At 39.3% G+C, this 14,235-nt stretch overlaps 1 protein-coding gene across 1 annotated transcript in view; it reads left to right on the forward strand.

Annotated features, from left to right (window-relative positions):
* NOS1 (nitric oxide synthase 1) overlaps positions 1–14,235 on the forward strand; it is a 507,091-nt gene that overhangs the window by 395,950 nt on the left and 96,906 nt on the right. The window contains exons 14-15 of the mRNA XM_069214501.1: positions 7,094–7,238; positions 7,718–7,822. Of these exons, the coding sequence (XP_069070602.1) occupies positions 7,094–7,238; positions 7,718–7,822 (250 nt within the window). The remainder of the gene's footprint in view (positions 1–7,093; positions 7,239–7,717; positions 7,823–14,235) is intronic.

The raw sequence follows: 14,235 nt of genomic DNA on the forward strand, positions 1-14,235 counted from the left end.
GTCTAAACTTTTTACCTGCACTAGTTATATTAAATCCAACAACTGGAAGTGGTGGGATTTATTATAACAATCAATTTGATACCAAATTCTTGGTATGTAACATTTAAGGAGACTTTAAAATTTTAAATAAAGTCTGCCCATTCTAGCCTATGAAGGCCATTTACTTCAATGAGGGAAAAACGAATTTGGCTGTTTTTACCTCACCAGGGCTTATAAATCTATTTTTATAAAGTCCCTGCTTATAGTTACATGGCACCCAGCCCTAGGGGCACATAGGGCACACCTTAGGGGTGACTTATATGTAAAAATAAGGTAGTTTAAGACTTTGGAAGTACCTTTATTCCAAAGTCGAATTTGCATATAACTTTAATTTAAAAGCAGCCAGCAAGGCAGGCTTGCTTTTAAAATGACACTGGGCACATCAGCAATGCACCTAGGTGTGCACCACCTATGCTGTGGTCCCTAAACCTACATGCCCTACCATATACTAGGGACTTATAGGTAGGTTAACTTAGCCAATTATAATTAGCCTAATTTGCATATCCATTTTACACAGAGCACAGGCCCTGGGACTGGTTAGCAGTACCCAGGGCACCATCAGAGTCAGGAAAACACCAGCATAAAGTGGAAAATGGGGGCAAAAAGTTATGGGGCCTCTGCAATCAGCCCGTTTCTCACACACTGGAACTCACTACATTAAACTCATCCATAATATGTATTCTGTTAGTATAGAAAAATAATTTAAAACCTTTTAGTGCACACAGGTTAGTGAAGGACAATCCATTCCTCAATGCATTGATTGCATGCCCATGTAATGTTCAGTGATTGGTTCAGGAGGGTTGATGGTGACTAGATGGATTTATGCTGGTTGCAGGTTATCATGAAAGGAATCTGTAGGTCCCCGGGGATGGGGTGTGCAGACCTTTGTCTTCACTGGCTACAGCCACAGTATGACTGTATTTTGGGACAACCAGAATTATACGTCTAATCTTTGGCATTCTCGTGGTAGAGCTCTATTTAAGTAATTTCTGTGACTTTTCTAGGAACTGACCTTTTTCATGTGACTTTCCTCAGACACTCTTGAGTGAAGAGTTGTCTTCTGTCACCATGGGTTGTTCCTTGATGTGGTGCTGGGATACAAGCTAAGTTCTGCATCATTAGTTTGGAGAAAACCTAGCTCTTTACTCTTTCCTAAACATCAGATGGTTTTTGTAGGTTTCTCATCTTGGCTAGTGAGGAGCACCAAATGTTTGTTGCCTGTATTAACAAAAAATGTTCTTCAATGGCCTTCTTGTATGAGGGCATTGTTAGACAAACTCCTAGTTTGCAGTGGAGTGTTCCCTTCTGTAATTTATTTTGTAGGAACAATTTGTATTGGATGAATCTTTGGATACACAAGGTTATATTAAATGTGAAGTGCCTAGCTATAGATAGCCAAAGCAGTGCATGAACCACTGGTGTGTTCTAATGGACCAAGGTTAGTAGTGGGCTAACTACAGTGCAATGTATCCTTTGCAGTTTGCAAAGTAATCAGAGAGGAGTTCTGAGGTATAGACCATTTGCATGTCTACTTGTGACATCACAAGGGTAAGAATAGAATGTAATTTATTTTGGTATCCTGTGTGTGGGAAGATGTGTTGCAGTACTCACATTGTGTAAAATAGGCTGCTAGTGAGCTTATTTACGTCAGCTATGGATTGGTTGGAGCCCACAGTCACTCTAGTGGTGTCTTTAGTTCACTGGGTCTGATTGTTGTGGGTCATGTCTGCTCCATTGTCCATAGGTGATGGTCTCAGTTTAGGGGAAATTGAGTTTCACATGATTGGTCATCACCCATTCATCAAATGCACACATACACCTGTCCGGACTAGATGATTTTAGATCTTTGGGTTTTTCCAGTTTTAGAATAATCTGTGTGGTGTCGTTATAGTCATTTTAGGTTGAATACGTTGATCACATCTAGTAAGGCAGAGGATGAATGGGAATTAAGCAATGATTGAGACATGTGTGATACTGCAGCGTGAGAAGATGGAGTCAATGGTGGTATTGGTACCACTCCTTGCCTACCTACTAGATCAGAGGAGATCCAGGTTAGGATATTTCCTTATGTGGCAAGTTTTCTCATCTCAGTAGTTCATTCAGAGCAATAGTATGAAAGGCTACCAAGAGTAGTAGTGCTTCTACGCCATTGCTGTCCGCTGTTAATTTCATGCAGAGATGATGCCTCTGCCTGAGCGTAGCCTAGATTGTTTGTTTGAAAGCCGAATATCCTCACCAAAAGAGTTGGAGTTGTGAGGAAGGCAGCTCTCTCAATATAGTTTTCTAGGACTTGGCCAACAGAGATCAGTCAATAGAAGGCTACGTTAAATGGGTTGTGGCTTCCTTTTTTTGATGAGTTGTCTGATAAACGTTATCTTTGGTTAACATGGAAAAGATATTATACCTAACTGATTGTTCAGTAGGTTCATTGCTTTGGTACCAACAGAGATCCATAGAAGGACAATTTTGAATGTTCCTACTCATGAAGGGTCTGTTGGAGATTAAGATGTGCTCCCTCCCTTGGTCACCTCACTGAAATTCGAGCGGGATAGTGTTGAAGAAGTTAGTGACTTTAGTCTGTTTGCCTTTTGCTCTGTTATTCATTATCTTTATAGATTATTACATTTCCAAAGACGTCTTCTAGTTTCTTTGATTTGATGAGGAGTTTGTTGATGAAAGTGTCACAGACCGTCTCAAAGTGCTATGCCAGTTGTGGTGCATTATTTGTTGTGGAACTCAGAGACTATCCTATGTGCTTCTTTTATGGGACATTTTGTACTCGTGATCCGGGCAGATTAATGGAGTTGTGTTGCATTTTATTTGCTCATCTGTACATCCTATTGTAGCATAGGACTAGAGTTTTGTAAGTTTATAAACATAACTGGTTCATTTTTCAAAATGTTCAACTAGTCTAACATTGGAGGTCCTCCGGTTTATAGCTGTGTATTTGAATTCCACTATGATTAAGCTCATGTCCGTTCTTTATGACAACTCGGAGTCTGTTATTAAACATGACCGTCCCATATAATACACACTCTCCCAAGTAATACACAAAAGAAATGAGCAATATGAGACCCAGATCCATGGATCACACTCAGACCAGGCACAAATCATGTTGAAACAAGGCTGACAAAATATCAAAATAAATTAATGGTGGTGGTCGCTGGTTTCCAAGAATCCCTGTTGCATGAACAGAGACCACAGACACCACGCCACAGAGATAAATGCATAGACTGTAATCAAATACAGATATACTATGAACAGAATTATAAAAAGAAACATGAATATATATGGATTATGGATTACACTGTACGTGCATACCTTCTTTGGATGATGTGTTAATTTTGGGGGAAACACCTGAAGGTACTAAATTGACGGTGAAAAAAATTGCAAGACAAAAACGATGAAATTTGAATAGAACATAAATAGAAAGGGGTAAAGGGAATTTCTAAGCAGTGATATGGAGTACGAGAAGAGTTAAAAGTAAAATGAAGGGAACACAGGTTGAGTTAAGGCGGGTGGTTGTAGGTCTCCTGCCATTAAAAACAAAAATGATAGAAGTAGGAATAACTTTGGGAATTCAAGGAATGCATCACTCTGAATTTTTTAAACAAAATAGCCTAAAACAATATTCAAAAGATGAACCACCCTGAGATTATCCACCCACCATTAATCTCAGAGTGATTAAATGACTCAAACTGAACATATAGAACGTTTTGGACAGCTGCCAAATCCTAAATGTTTCTTATCCCGAAAACGATTACAGGTTTCAATGGAATATAAAATTGTATTGCTGTCCTTCATATCTCCATAACTTGTCAGTTACAGACTAGGACAGAAAATAGATAATAGTTCGGAGAGATAGACAATAAACTTTTTTTCCTGCGGTCAGTGAGAGGGGTTTATTCTCCCTCAGGGCCAGCGTTAGTACAGGTGCTAGCTTTAGTGCCGGTGCGACAATCTTTTTGCCCTACCCCGATTCACCTCCTCCTCAGATTCCTTCACTACCACCCGCAAAAAGTGCTCCCCATCTCTCCATAGCCCCTGGCACATATATTTCCTTTGTTTTAAAGCACTGGTGAAGGCTGGCTTTACTAATCCACTCAGCAATCCACATAAAATACAGATCTGTTCTTTGCAGCAGGCATTTTAAAACCCTGAACTACTTTATTGGGAGTCCAAACTGCCACTAGACAAAGCTCCAATCTCTTTCTCCAACAGGTACGTTATTCATAAAAGTTATGTTGACATCTTTATTGCTGGCTGAAGGCTAGATGCACAAGAAAATCTCTGCAGCAGGGGTTTTTAAATAACTTTCAAATCATATTGCTAAACACAGCCCCCTTCCCCTCCAGGTCAGCGCCTCACCGGCCGCATTGCCCTAAAGCCAGCCCTGCTTTCCCTCATGCCATTGTTTATGGTGGACTCCTTTCCAGCATCAAGGTAAAAGTCCTGACAAATATTTAATTTCTCAAACACAAGTTAATTTCCCCTTCTGTTTGCACCATTTCTTACATTTTGGGCCTCAATAGGAGTGCCAGTGTAATGCCAGTGGGCCTGACTTCCAACCCGCTTCCGAAATATGATACCCAGGGTAACTCTGCAGATCCTTTTCATTTTACTCGAACATTTTAATGGGCGAAATGCTGAGGAGAAATTAGAAATTACTATGGAAATCGGGTGCAGCAACCCCGATTCACCTGATAATTCCTCATGTCTGAGGGGACCCTCAGGCTACATCTCCTAGTACGTGAGAATTAGCCACTCCCCTGGAATTACTGATACTGGTAAACCTGGAATTGGTAACGTCGGGGGGGGAAGGGGGAGGTGGGATAGGACTGGGCACCAAAGAGTGAATTTCCAAGAACTATACAAGCACTGACATTAAAATGTGTTTCGCAGTAAATAAAGTCTAATTGATCCTTGCTCCCTTCACATCCTTTCCTCATATCTTTAACCATCCGAGAACTAGGGCCTCTTTACCTCCCCTCCCAAAAGTGACCTGGATTTTTTTTTTTTAAACTTGCATAACCCAATTGTGCAATGGTTCTCTCAAAAGTGCTATTTTAGACCCTTTCCAGTTTAATGATTTATGTTACAATATTTGAAACCTTCCAACATTTGGCATTAAAACAATGGGAAGCTCTAAATATTCTAACTTAGAAATCCATATTCAAATTGGTGAAATTACAGATAGTTCCAGCAAACTGAATGTGCACCACAAATGAAAGATACCAACATGAGTTATTGTGTAATGGGAGGCATGTGTGTTTTAAACATATGCATGGGCATTAATGGTACAGAGAGACAAACTGACCCTTCTACTGCCAATTTCTGCACCACTGTAACATAAACTGAGTATGCAGGGCTACTGTTTCTGAGGACAACCCGCATCCCTTTTCAAGGTGTAAAACTCCGAATGATGCTGTTCTCTCCCAAAAATGCTGCCATGTTTTACGTAGCAAAAATTTAGCAGTGTGTTAAATTTCACATTTCGCTCCCAAATATGGATTCTTGCACCTACATACGTATGACTAGCTTCTTATACTTGTTAGATTTGCTTTTGCGTACAATATGTTGGTGATGAGAGAGTCCCATTTGCCTTTGGCTGTATGCTGTTGCTCTGTGCTTTAATAGTTATGATTTAAGTATTTTTAATTAAATCGTCCTCTTTGATTGTGCTCATCTCTCACCATTTTCTCTCCCTTTCTTGTACAATTTCTGGTATTGTCTTTTGTCTTTCACTTGTTTTGTGTTTATCTGTTGTATTCACGCCTTATCCGTTCTCTTTCCTGACTACCTTGTATGTCCTGGAATTCCTCTGTCTGATCTATTTCCTTTTTCATTTCTCTCATACCAATTTGAACCTTTTATTTCCTGCCTTGTTTTATTGTTTAAGTCCTCATCCATCTGTAGAACTTCATTTTGTTGTTTGAATGTGTATCTCATGACTCCTTCATTTTCTCTCGTGTCTTCCCAGTCTGTGTCTTCAATGACTTCTTCCTCCTGTCTTTTTTTCATCTCTTCCTGTTTCTTCAGTTCCAGTTGCAATTCATTTTTATTGAAATCAATTATTTTTTTTAAAACATTTCAAATAGAAATTATACAAATATTTACACCATTATCCAATACAACATTGCTCTAACCGTCTCATATAAAGTAAAAATGCCTGCATAGTCAAAGGACAATTCATATTGACAAATAGCAGTACAGATGAACTGAACATCATAACATTGCTGTCCCTCTCTTGTGTACTTTTGTGAGATGATTACCAAGCTTAATACAACATGTTGCCCTACCATAGGCCTATTTCAGTCACACAACATCATGGCATCTTTTACTTTAATCAACCCAAATATCACAAACAAGGGCTTTAGTCATTTTGTATGCAGGACATGACACATGGACAGAGACCAACGATGGGTTTTTAACGGAATTACAGTCACAGATGCATTTTCTCCTTTGTTCACCCCACGGTACCATTTGTTAAAGTCTTCGATCTCCTACTTTTAATATCTTGTTCAAGGGCTGGCTACGGGAGGCGTGGGGTGTTTGAGGTGGTACACCCCCACATAAATGTACTTTATGATGAATAGTTGGGTACAGGTGCTTTCAGTCGGGTATGCTGAGATGTCTGTCGGATTTCACCAGGAATTTTTACATACACACTGACAAAAACACACACATGTTCTTGCCCTCTGTTTTGAAAGTCCCCAAAAGTGTTGGTTGTCACGAAATATTGTGTTTTCTCTCTTAGTTCTCTTAATTTAAATTATATGCCGGCGTCATTGTTGGAAAATCTGAAGCTCGCTCCCCCTCGCCCTGTCTTACTGACCAAGCTACGGCCCTAGTTTTGTTGATTTCTTTTGTTCTCAGAATCTTTTCTAACTCTTTACTCCTTTGCTACACTCAAAACCTTCCATTTTTATTTTCCGTATCTGCCGTGCACCTTTTTCCTCTACTTTCCGCAATTTATTTGTAACTCTTAATCTTTACACTCTCAACATCCAAATTCTCACTCTCTCTCTTCCTCTTTTGCACTTTTCACTTCCAGGGCAGTGAAATTTTCAGCCAAACTCATGGGACAGGCTATGGCGAAACGTGTGAAAGCCACCATCCTTTATGCCACGGAGACAGGGAAGTCCCAAGTCTATGCAAAATCACTCTGTGAAATCTTCAAGCATGCCTTTGATGCCAAGGTAAGGGAGTAGTAACGGTGTTTGGGAAAGTGACAGGATGCCCAGTGTAAGGGAGAACAAAGCTTAGCACAAATGATTTCACCTGACTGAATACAGAAGTATGAATACCTTCCGCAGCCAACCTGCAGTATTAATGGAATACAGATTCCATGTAACTGTTTTTTCATCCCGTTTGATCTATGAATGAATTGTGAGTGAATATCAAAAGTGAGAGGCATAGTAAATGCCCAACTCTCCCGTGTCTTCTCAGATTCTCTTTCTGACACAGCCTTTGAAGAGGTGCAGCACATTCAGTAAGACACACATTACCTTACTGTACTACCCAGTATCCCTGAACAAGGAAGGGGCAAACTCCATTCTGCTCAGGAAAACTCCGTTGGAATTGTTACTTGGGTCAGACCAGCAGCGTCATTTACTTGCAAGTTTTGTTCATAAAGCCATTCAAATTTTTACTAACAGCTAAAGCATGTTCTCCCCAGGTGTCATCAATGGATGATTACGACTTTGTACATCTGGAACATGAGGCCCTTGTGCTGGTGGTGACAAGCACATTTGGCAATGGGGACCCACCTGAAAATGGAGAGGTGAGAAAAACTTTGTTTTTTTTAAATGTTAAAGATTGTAGTAAGTAATAGAATTAAGTACAATATGGGGGATCTCAAATAACAGTGAAAATACAATATATAGTACCATTAACAAATTGCTAGGAAAAAAAATTGTACAAAAGATTGATAAGGTTGTAAGGAGTAGGAGTCGTTAGAAAAAAAAAAGAAAGAAATAGAAAGGATGGTGGCAATAAATAGTTAAAAAGCACTTTTATTATAATACATAATTTTATGTAAGGGCATTAACAGGCTTAAAATATTCCAAGGAATAGTAGAGATCAAGTATGTGTGGTAGTGTCCTCTTCCCAGATATTAAGATTGCAGGTTATATTATCAATGTTAGATAGATATTCTATAAGACCATAAAGCCTCTACTTTTTTATGCAAGTATGAAAAATTGGTTTTAATATTGTGTAATTTATCATTTTAATATATAGAATTCCAATAAGCTATGAAAGTCAGTATAAAATTATACATTGAATTGAGAGCAACTTGGTGAATTGATGTAGGTATGAACACTAATACAATTTTATCATTTAATGGTATATGCTGGTATTCCACAATAAGACCCTGTAATAAAAGATGTAAGTATTGCACAGGAATTTCTGTAATCAGCACACCATTAATTTTAGACCAAATTGATCTCCACAAATTGTGAACCACTGTGCATTCAAAAAATAAATTAAAAAATATTGATACATTTTTATAACAACGTTTCCTAGTTATATCTAACAGGGGTGTTAAGAATTGGGTTTCTGGCTGACAGAGGTATGCACCCTGTCCAAGCAGGTACCACAGTCAGAGTCAGGGTAAGTCATATACACACCTTAAATTGACCTGTGCCCACCCTCTGATAGCTTGGCACAGAGCAGGCAGGGTTAACTTAAAAGGCAATGTGTAAAGTAGTTGTGCAACACCTAAATCAGTAAGTGAAAACACCACACGAAATACACCACACCTGGTTAGAAAAATAGAGCTTACGGTAATGAACTTAAAACTAGAACAACAAAAATGTAATCAGTAGAAGTCGAGATATGAATTTTTAGATAATATCTGCAACTATAGTGCTTAGAAACATAAAGCGCCAATCAGGGCTATCTGGTTGTGCTTGACCGAGTCAAACCTGAAAGTTAAGGCTGACCACAATTGAGCGCAGATCGGATACAAGGATCAACCTTGTACCGCTGAAAAAGTACATTGGATGAAGGGATGCGTAGACATCCAAGACTTGATGCGAGGAGGAAAGGAAGCGATTCATCGGCGTTGATCCCTTTGGATGGAGGCAATGTGTTGGTTCCAATCTGCACAGTCAGAAATGCATTGTCGTTGAGCTGCACAGCTGTCAATGCAATATCCTCAAACACAGTTGCGTTGGCGAACCCCTTTGTGATTAAAGTGATGCTTCGTCATAGGAGCCACACAGATGGCAATGCTATGTCTGTCATCAGCGGCAGCAGCGATGCAGGCAGGTGCATTGTTTCTGACCAGTGCAGCAGAGGCGATGTGTGGATTGTACAGATGCAGCACTTTATACCCACTTCCAAGAGATCAGGACTGGATTGGCACGGCAAGACTTACAGCCAGCAAATTCCAGCTGCTGTTGCAGGATGTAGTGAAGTCTTTGATGTCCCTGAGACCTCAGAACAGGAGGCGAGTCAGCAGGCCCTTGGAGTCACTTTGGTCCTTGGGGTGAGAAGATGCAGGTCCAGTCCTTCTTGCTCCCAGGCAAGGACATTAGCATGGCAGGCACAGCAGAGCAGGAGTCCTGCAAATTCCAGCAGAGTGACAGTCCTTTGAGCAGCACAGCAGTCCTTCTTTTCAACAGAATGTGTCCAGGTCCAGAAGTGTAATGAATTGGTGGGGTCAGAAGTCCACTTCGTATTCCCAGTGGTGCCTTTGAAGTGGGGGAGACATCAAAGAGAGGCCTTGGAAGTGCACAGAGTCCCTGCACTTCCTGCCCTGGTTCCAGGCTCTCTACAGGAAGCTATGCAGCCCTTTGTTTGGGATCAGGACACAGCCCATTCAAGTGTAGGTGGCAGCACCTCCTGCCCATGATGGGCCATGAGGATGCTGATGGCCCATCAGTCACACCTTAGCTCTCTTTCTGAGTGGTTGTCCAGAGGGAATGCAAAAAAGCCCATATGTCATTCACCCAGATGTATTATCAGAGACAGGCAGAAGGCACTAGATGATTTAAAGTAAGAAAATGGCAACTTTCTCAAATTCAAACAATGGATACCTATGCTGATAATAATTTTGTCCACAGAAAGGAAATCCAAAAAGGAACATTGGACGCCTTGCTCTCTCCAAACAAAATGGTGGTTCAACCCCCTATAAATGTGTTTAAATAAGGACTGTGCTTAAAAATAGAGCAGACTAGAACAACTCCATTCACTTCCTGAATAAATGACTAGTATAATGTAATTGTGCTTATTGTACTGTGTTTTGTTATTGGATTGATGTACGATATATGCTTTATGTCCTTTGTTTTTTGAGTTTGTGGGCTTAAAATATTGTCATGTGTGGTCTTAAGAATATGAAAATTGTATAAATGTGTTGTATAAAATAACTAAAGGTTTAACTAAACAAATATACAGGCAAGAAAATTAAAAACTTGATCACTCTCAAAAACGTTTTGGTCAAAATAGTTATCAGCATAGGTATATATTTTTGTTTGATTTTCAGGTGGCCCAAGCTCGCTGAGTAAATAGGCCCAACCTCCCAATTCAGTAACTTTCTAAAAGTGGCATTTGCAGAATTACAATTTAAACACCAACTTCACATGTGATTCCAGAGACCCAAAACGTGGGGGTCCCATATTTTCCCAATTGGAAAATACACTTCTAAAATGTAATAAAAAAATCCCAATGTTAACCTTAGGGTGAGACAGGCCTTGCAGTAGTGAAAAACAAATTTGAGTGTTTTTTACTACCTGAGCATGTAAAACTAAGAAGTACATGTCCACCTTTATAAATACATTGCACCCCACCCTTGGGGATGTCCAGGGTCTATCTTCGGGGTGATTTATATGTATTAAAAAGGATGTTTTGGGCCTGGCAAGTGGGTTAACTTGCCAGACCGATATGGCAGTATATAACTGCACACACAGTCACTGCAATGGCAGGACTGAGCCATGTTAAAAGGGCTAATGAAGAGGGTGGCACAATCAGTGCTGCAGGCCCACTAGCAGCATTCAATTTAAAAGGTCCTGGAAACAGGTAGTGCCTTTTACTTGGGCAAATTGTGGATACATCAGATACTATGTTTTAGGGAAGGAGCGCATGCACTTTAGCACTGGTCAGCAGTGGTAAAGTGCTCAAAATCCTAAGGGCAGCAAGGATGAAGCCAGCATAACAGGAGGCCAGAAGGCATAAAAGTCAGGGTGGACCACGTCAAGGATGCCAGGTCTAACATTTGGTTTATAAAAACAAAATACTACGCTGAATAAACAGTTGTAGCCATGATATGTTAAAATTGCTTCTCCAAATACTGTTGCATATTTCAACTGACCAGGAAACTCAAAAAACTGATTTCCATTCTAGTTTAACCTTAGGTTTAGCTTTCAAAAACAAAAATCTGAAAGGGATACATTTTAGATGCTATGAGAAATAAAAAAAAGAGAAGACATCTTTTTATAATCTTCTTTGGAATGTAATACCAAATTAGCATTAAATCTGGATAGATCAGCCATACCAGTCTTTAACTTACGATATTGATTATAAAGTGACCTTAGAAAACAAAATTGTTTGTGTAATTTAGTGAACAAAATGAATTAATAATCTAACCCAACTAAATCCCCTCTTTCTACGTTTCCCCCCAAAATATATTTTTTTATTCACTATAATTGTTATACCAAATAGGTGGGGAATAATTGTTTCTGGTAGTTTATGAACTAATAAAGGATAAACAACTTTACAAGTAGTATTAATGACAGAGAGGGAAAAAATAAGTAGTTTTTTGTGTCATTCATACAATATCTTTAAAGGGAAAGATAAGGACTTTCTTAGGGAGTGCACCTGATGGGGCATCTTCCTAATTTAGTGTCTTTAACCAGATCCTAGCTTGTTTTATACAAAACAATGTGTGATAAAGAGGTAAAATTAAGAAAACAGTTCAGTCTTATAATGATTGTTTTAATAGGTTCTGTGATACTTTTAATTTTGTTATACTTCCAAAGGTATTTTAATAAAATTGGGTTTATTATTTAAAATAAAAGGTTTTGGGAGTGCTAACAGTCAACATTAGTAGATGGCAAGGATAAAGTATACGAAACAGCTGGGACCCTCATCATTTTGATAGTAGCAAATTGTCGACATCAAGGTAAAATAGGAGACCACTTTTGTACTAATTCAGATGTTTAGTTTTTAATAATATCTAAGTTTATTTGAACTGCTCCCTTATATCATCTGTGAACCACTGACACAAATGGTCCTGTACAATATTAAGTTTGTTCTACAGTTGTTAGACAATACCCCAACATGCTAAATGGAGAGCAAAGTTCATACAAGGGTATTGGAATCCAAAATGTTAGTAGCTAGTAAAGTAATAATAAGAAATCAGAAAGATAATGACCCTGGAAGCAGCAAACAAAGACACTGAAATAGATGTTTCTGTATTACAGGGGTAAGTAATGTAGTAGATGTCATTTAATTTAATCCCAGCTGAGAAACACAAAATTATCCTGGCAGTCAGTTCGAGGCATGGTGAAAATAGTGGAGGAAACAAAATAGTCACTGCAATAATAAAATGATCACAAAGGTATTAAATTATTTGCTAATTTGTGGCAAGGGAAAGGAGGTCTCAAACTTAGGAGAACAAAGCGTGGCAAATTGATGTGCTACTTGAGAAAGTTATATTACCTCATTCACTGTAAATATAAACTTCTACAAAATGGCCAACATGATTAACATTTATGCGAGACTTTATTTATGGAGGAAAAGTTGCAAACACAGTTACTGCATGTCTTCCAGGATTCCTCAACATGGGCACAACTTATTTTGAGACCTTTAACCAGAATTTGGCCCACCTTGGTGATATTGCTTGGGTGACAAATGTAGAAATGCTGGCTCTTGTACTGGAAAGTCTGTGTCACATTTACATTCCACTCCGCATCCAAACCACAATCCTCACACACCTTTTTTCTTTATATGAACCTACGTGTGCTGCCATATATTTTGTGTATTCAAAGGCAATCTCTATTTCTTTGTACTTGTGGAGATAGAGTTGATACATACTCTAGACACTGAGCTTCTACACTGCACTAAAGGTTATAATCAGCAACTATGTCTACCATTACAATAACAAGTGATAAGTCAGGGATCTGAAAGTAAGGGGGTGTTTATTCCAGCTTCCTGCTACCTTAAGTTGGTACACATACTTCTTGTCACAAAAGTACACCAATTGGTATAAACAACAACAGAAAGAAGCATGGAAAGGAGTAGTAAGTTCTTGCATTTATCCCAAAGCTAACTGACAGCAAAAATGAAAGATGAATCCTTCAGCTGCTAAGATGTCACTATGGGACTGTGGTAAGGGATCTATTCCAGTCACTGGCAGTGCTGACAACAGCCACTTCTGCTCACAAGCTGAATTTCAAACAGGGAATATGAAGCTTAATCCACGAAGCTGAACACCACTGAAACACCATGAAATCATACAAACATGCCTCTAGATATAAAAGGAAGACAAAACATACACCACCAGAAATGGCCACATGAGTGAGCTGAATCAACAGCGAGGCCTTGTCCTACCTTTATAATGCTCCCAAATAAATAAATGGATAGCAGTTGTTTGATGGACACCCTCTGGGATGCATGACATTAAACCAACATGCAAAGTTCAGGTTTACTCGTGACCTGTAAGGAAGCAAAAGGATAAGTTCAAGATCATGAATGGAACCACTGTCTCAAAAGAATGTTTGTACAAAAAAGCAAAGAGGATCGCTAGAAGGTTAACCTGTAGCACTACAAATGGCCACATGCACACCATAACATAAACAAATATCAATGGATCTGGTGCTTCTCCTCAAGTAAATGTCAGAAACTCAAAACAAGTCTAGTTATATATTCAGTAAGAGAATTTGTGAAATTTGTATTATTAATAAGTGGCAGCACTTCAAAAAGAAGTGCTGTCCATAGTAATTGGCTGAAACATACAGTCAGGAACAGAATTTGGTTGTTACACAAAACAGGATGATTCCTAGGCGGGATGATGAGGTAAGCTGTAACGGAGAGGCAAATCCTGTTACAAAAGGAAATTGACTGGAGAACCTCGAACCGTCAGACCGGTGCCCCAGGGGGACGGTCGGAAGAATTTTGTCGGTACGCATAGGGAAGCGTACCGATATCTGGGGAGGCGAGGGGGAACCAGGAGATAGGAGAAAGGAAAGGAGG

Source organism: Pleurodeles waltl, chromosome 11, assembly GCF_031143425.1.
Source record: "Pleurodeles waltl isolate 20211129_DDA chromosome 11, aPleWal1.hap1.20221129, whole genome shotgun sequence".
Taxonomy (NCBI): Eukaryota; Metazoa; Chordata; class Amphibia; order Caudata; family Salamandridae; genus Pleurodeles; species Pleurodeles waltl.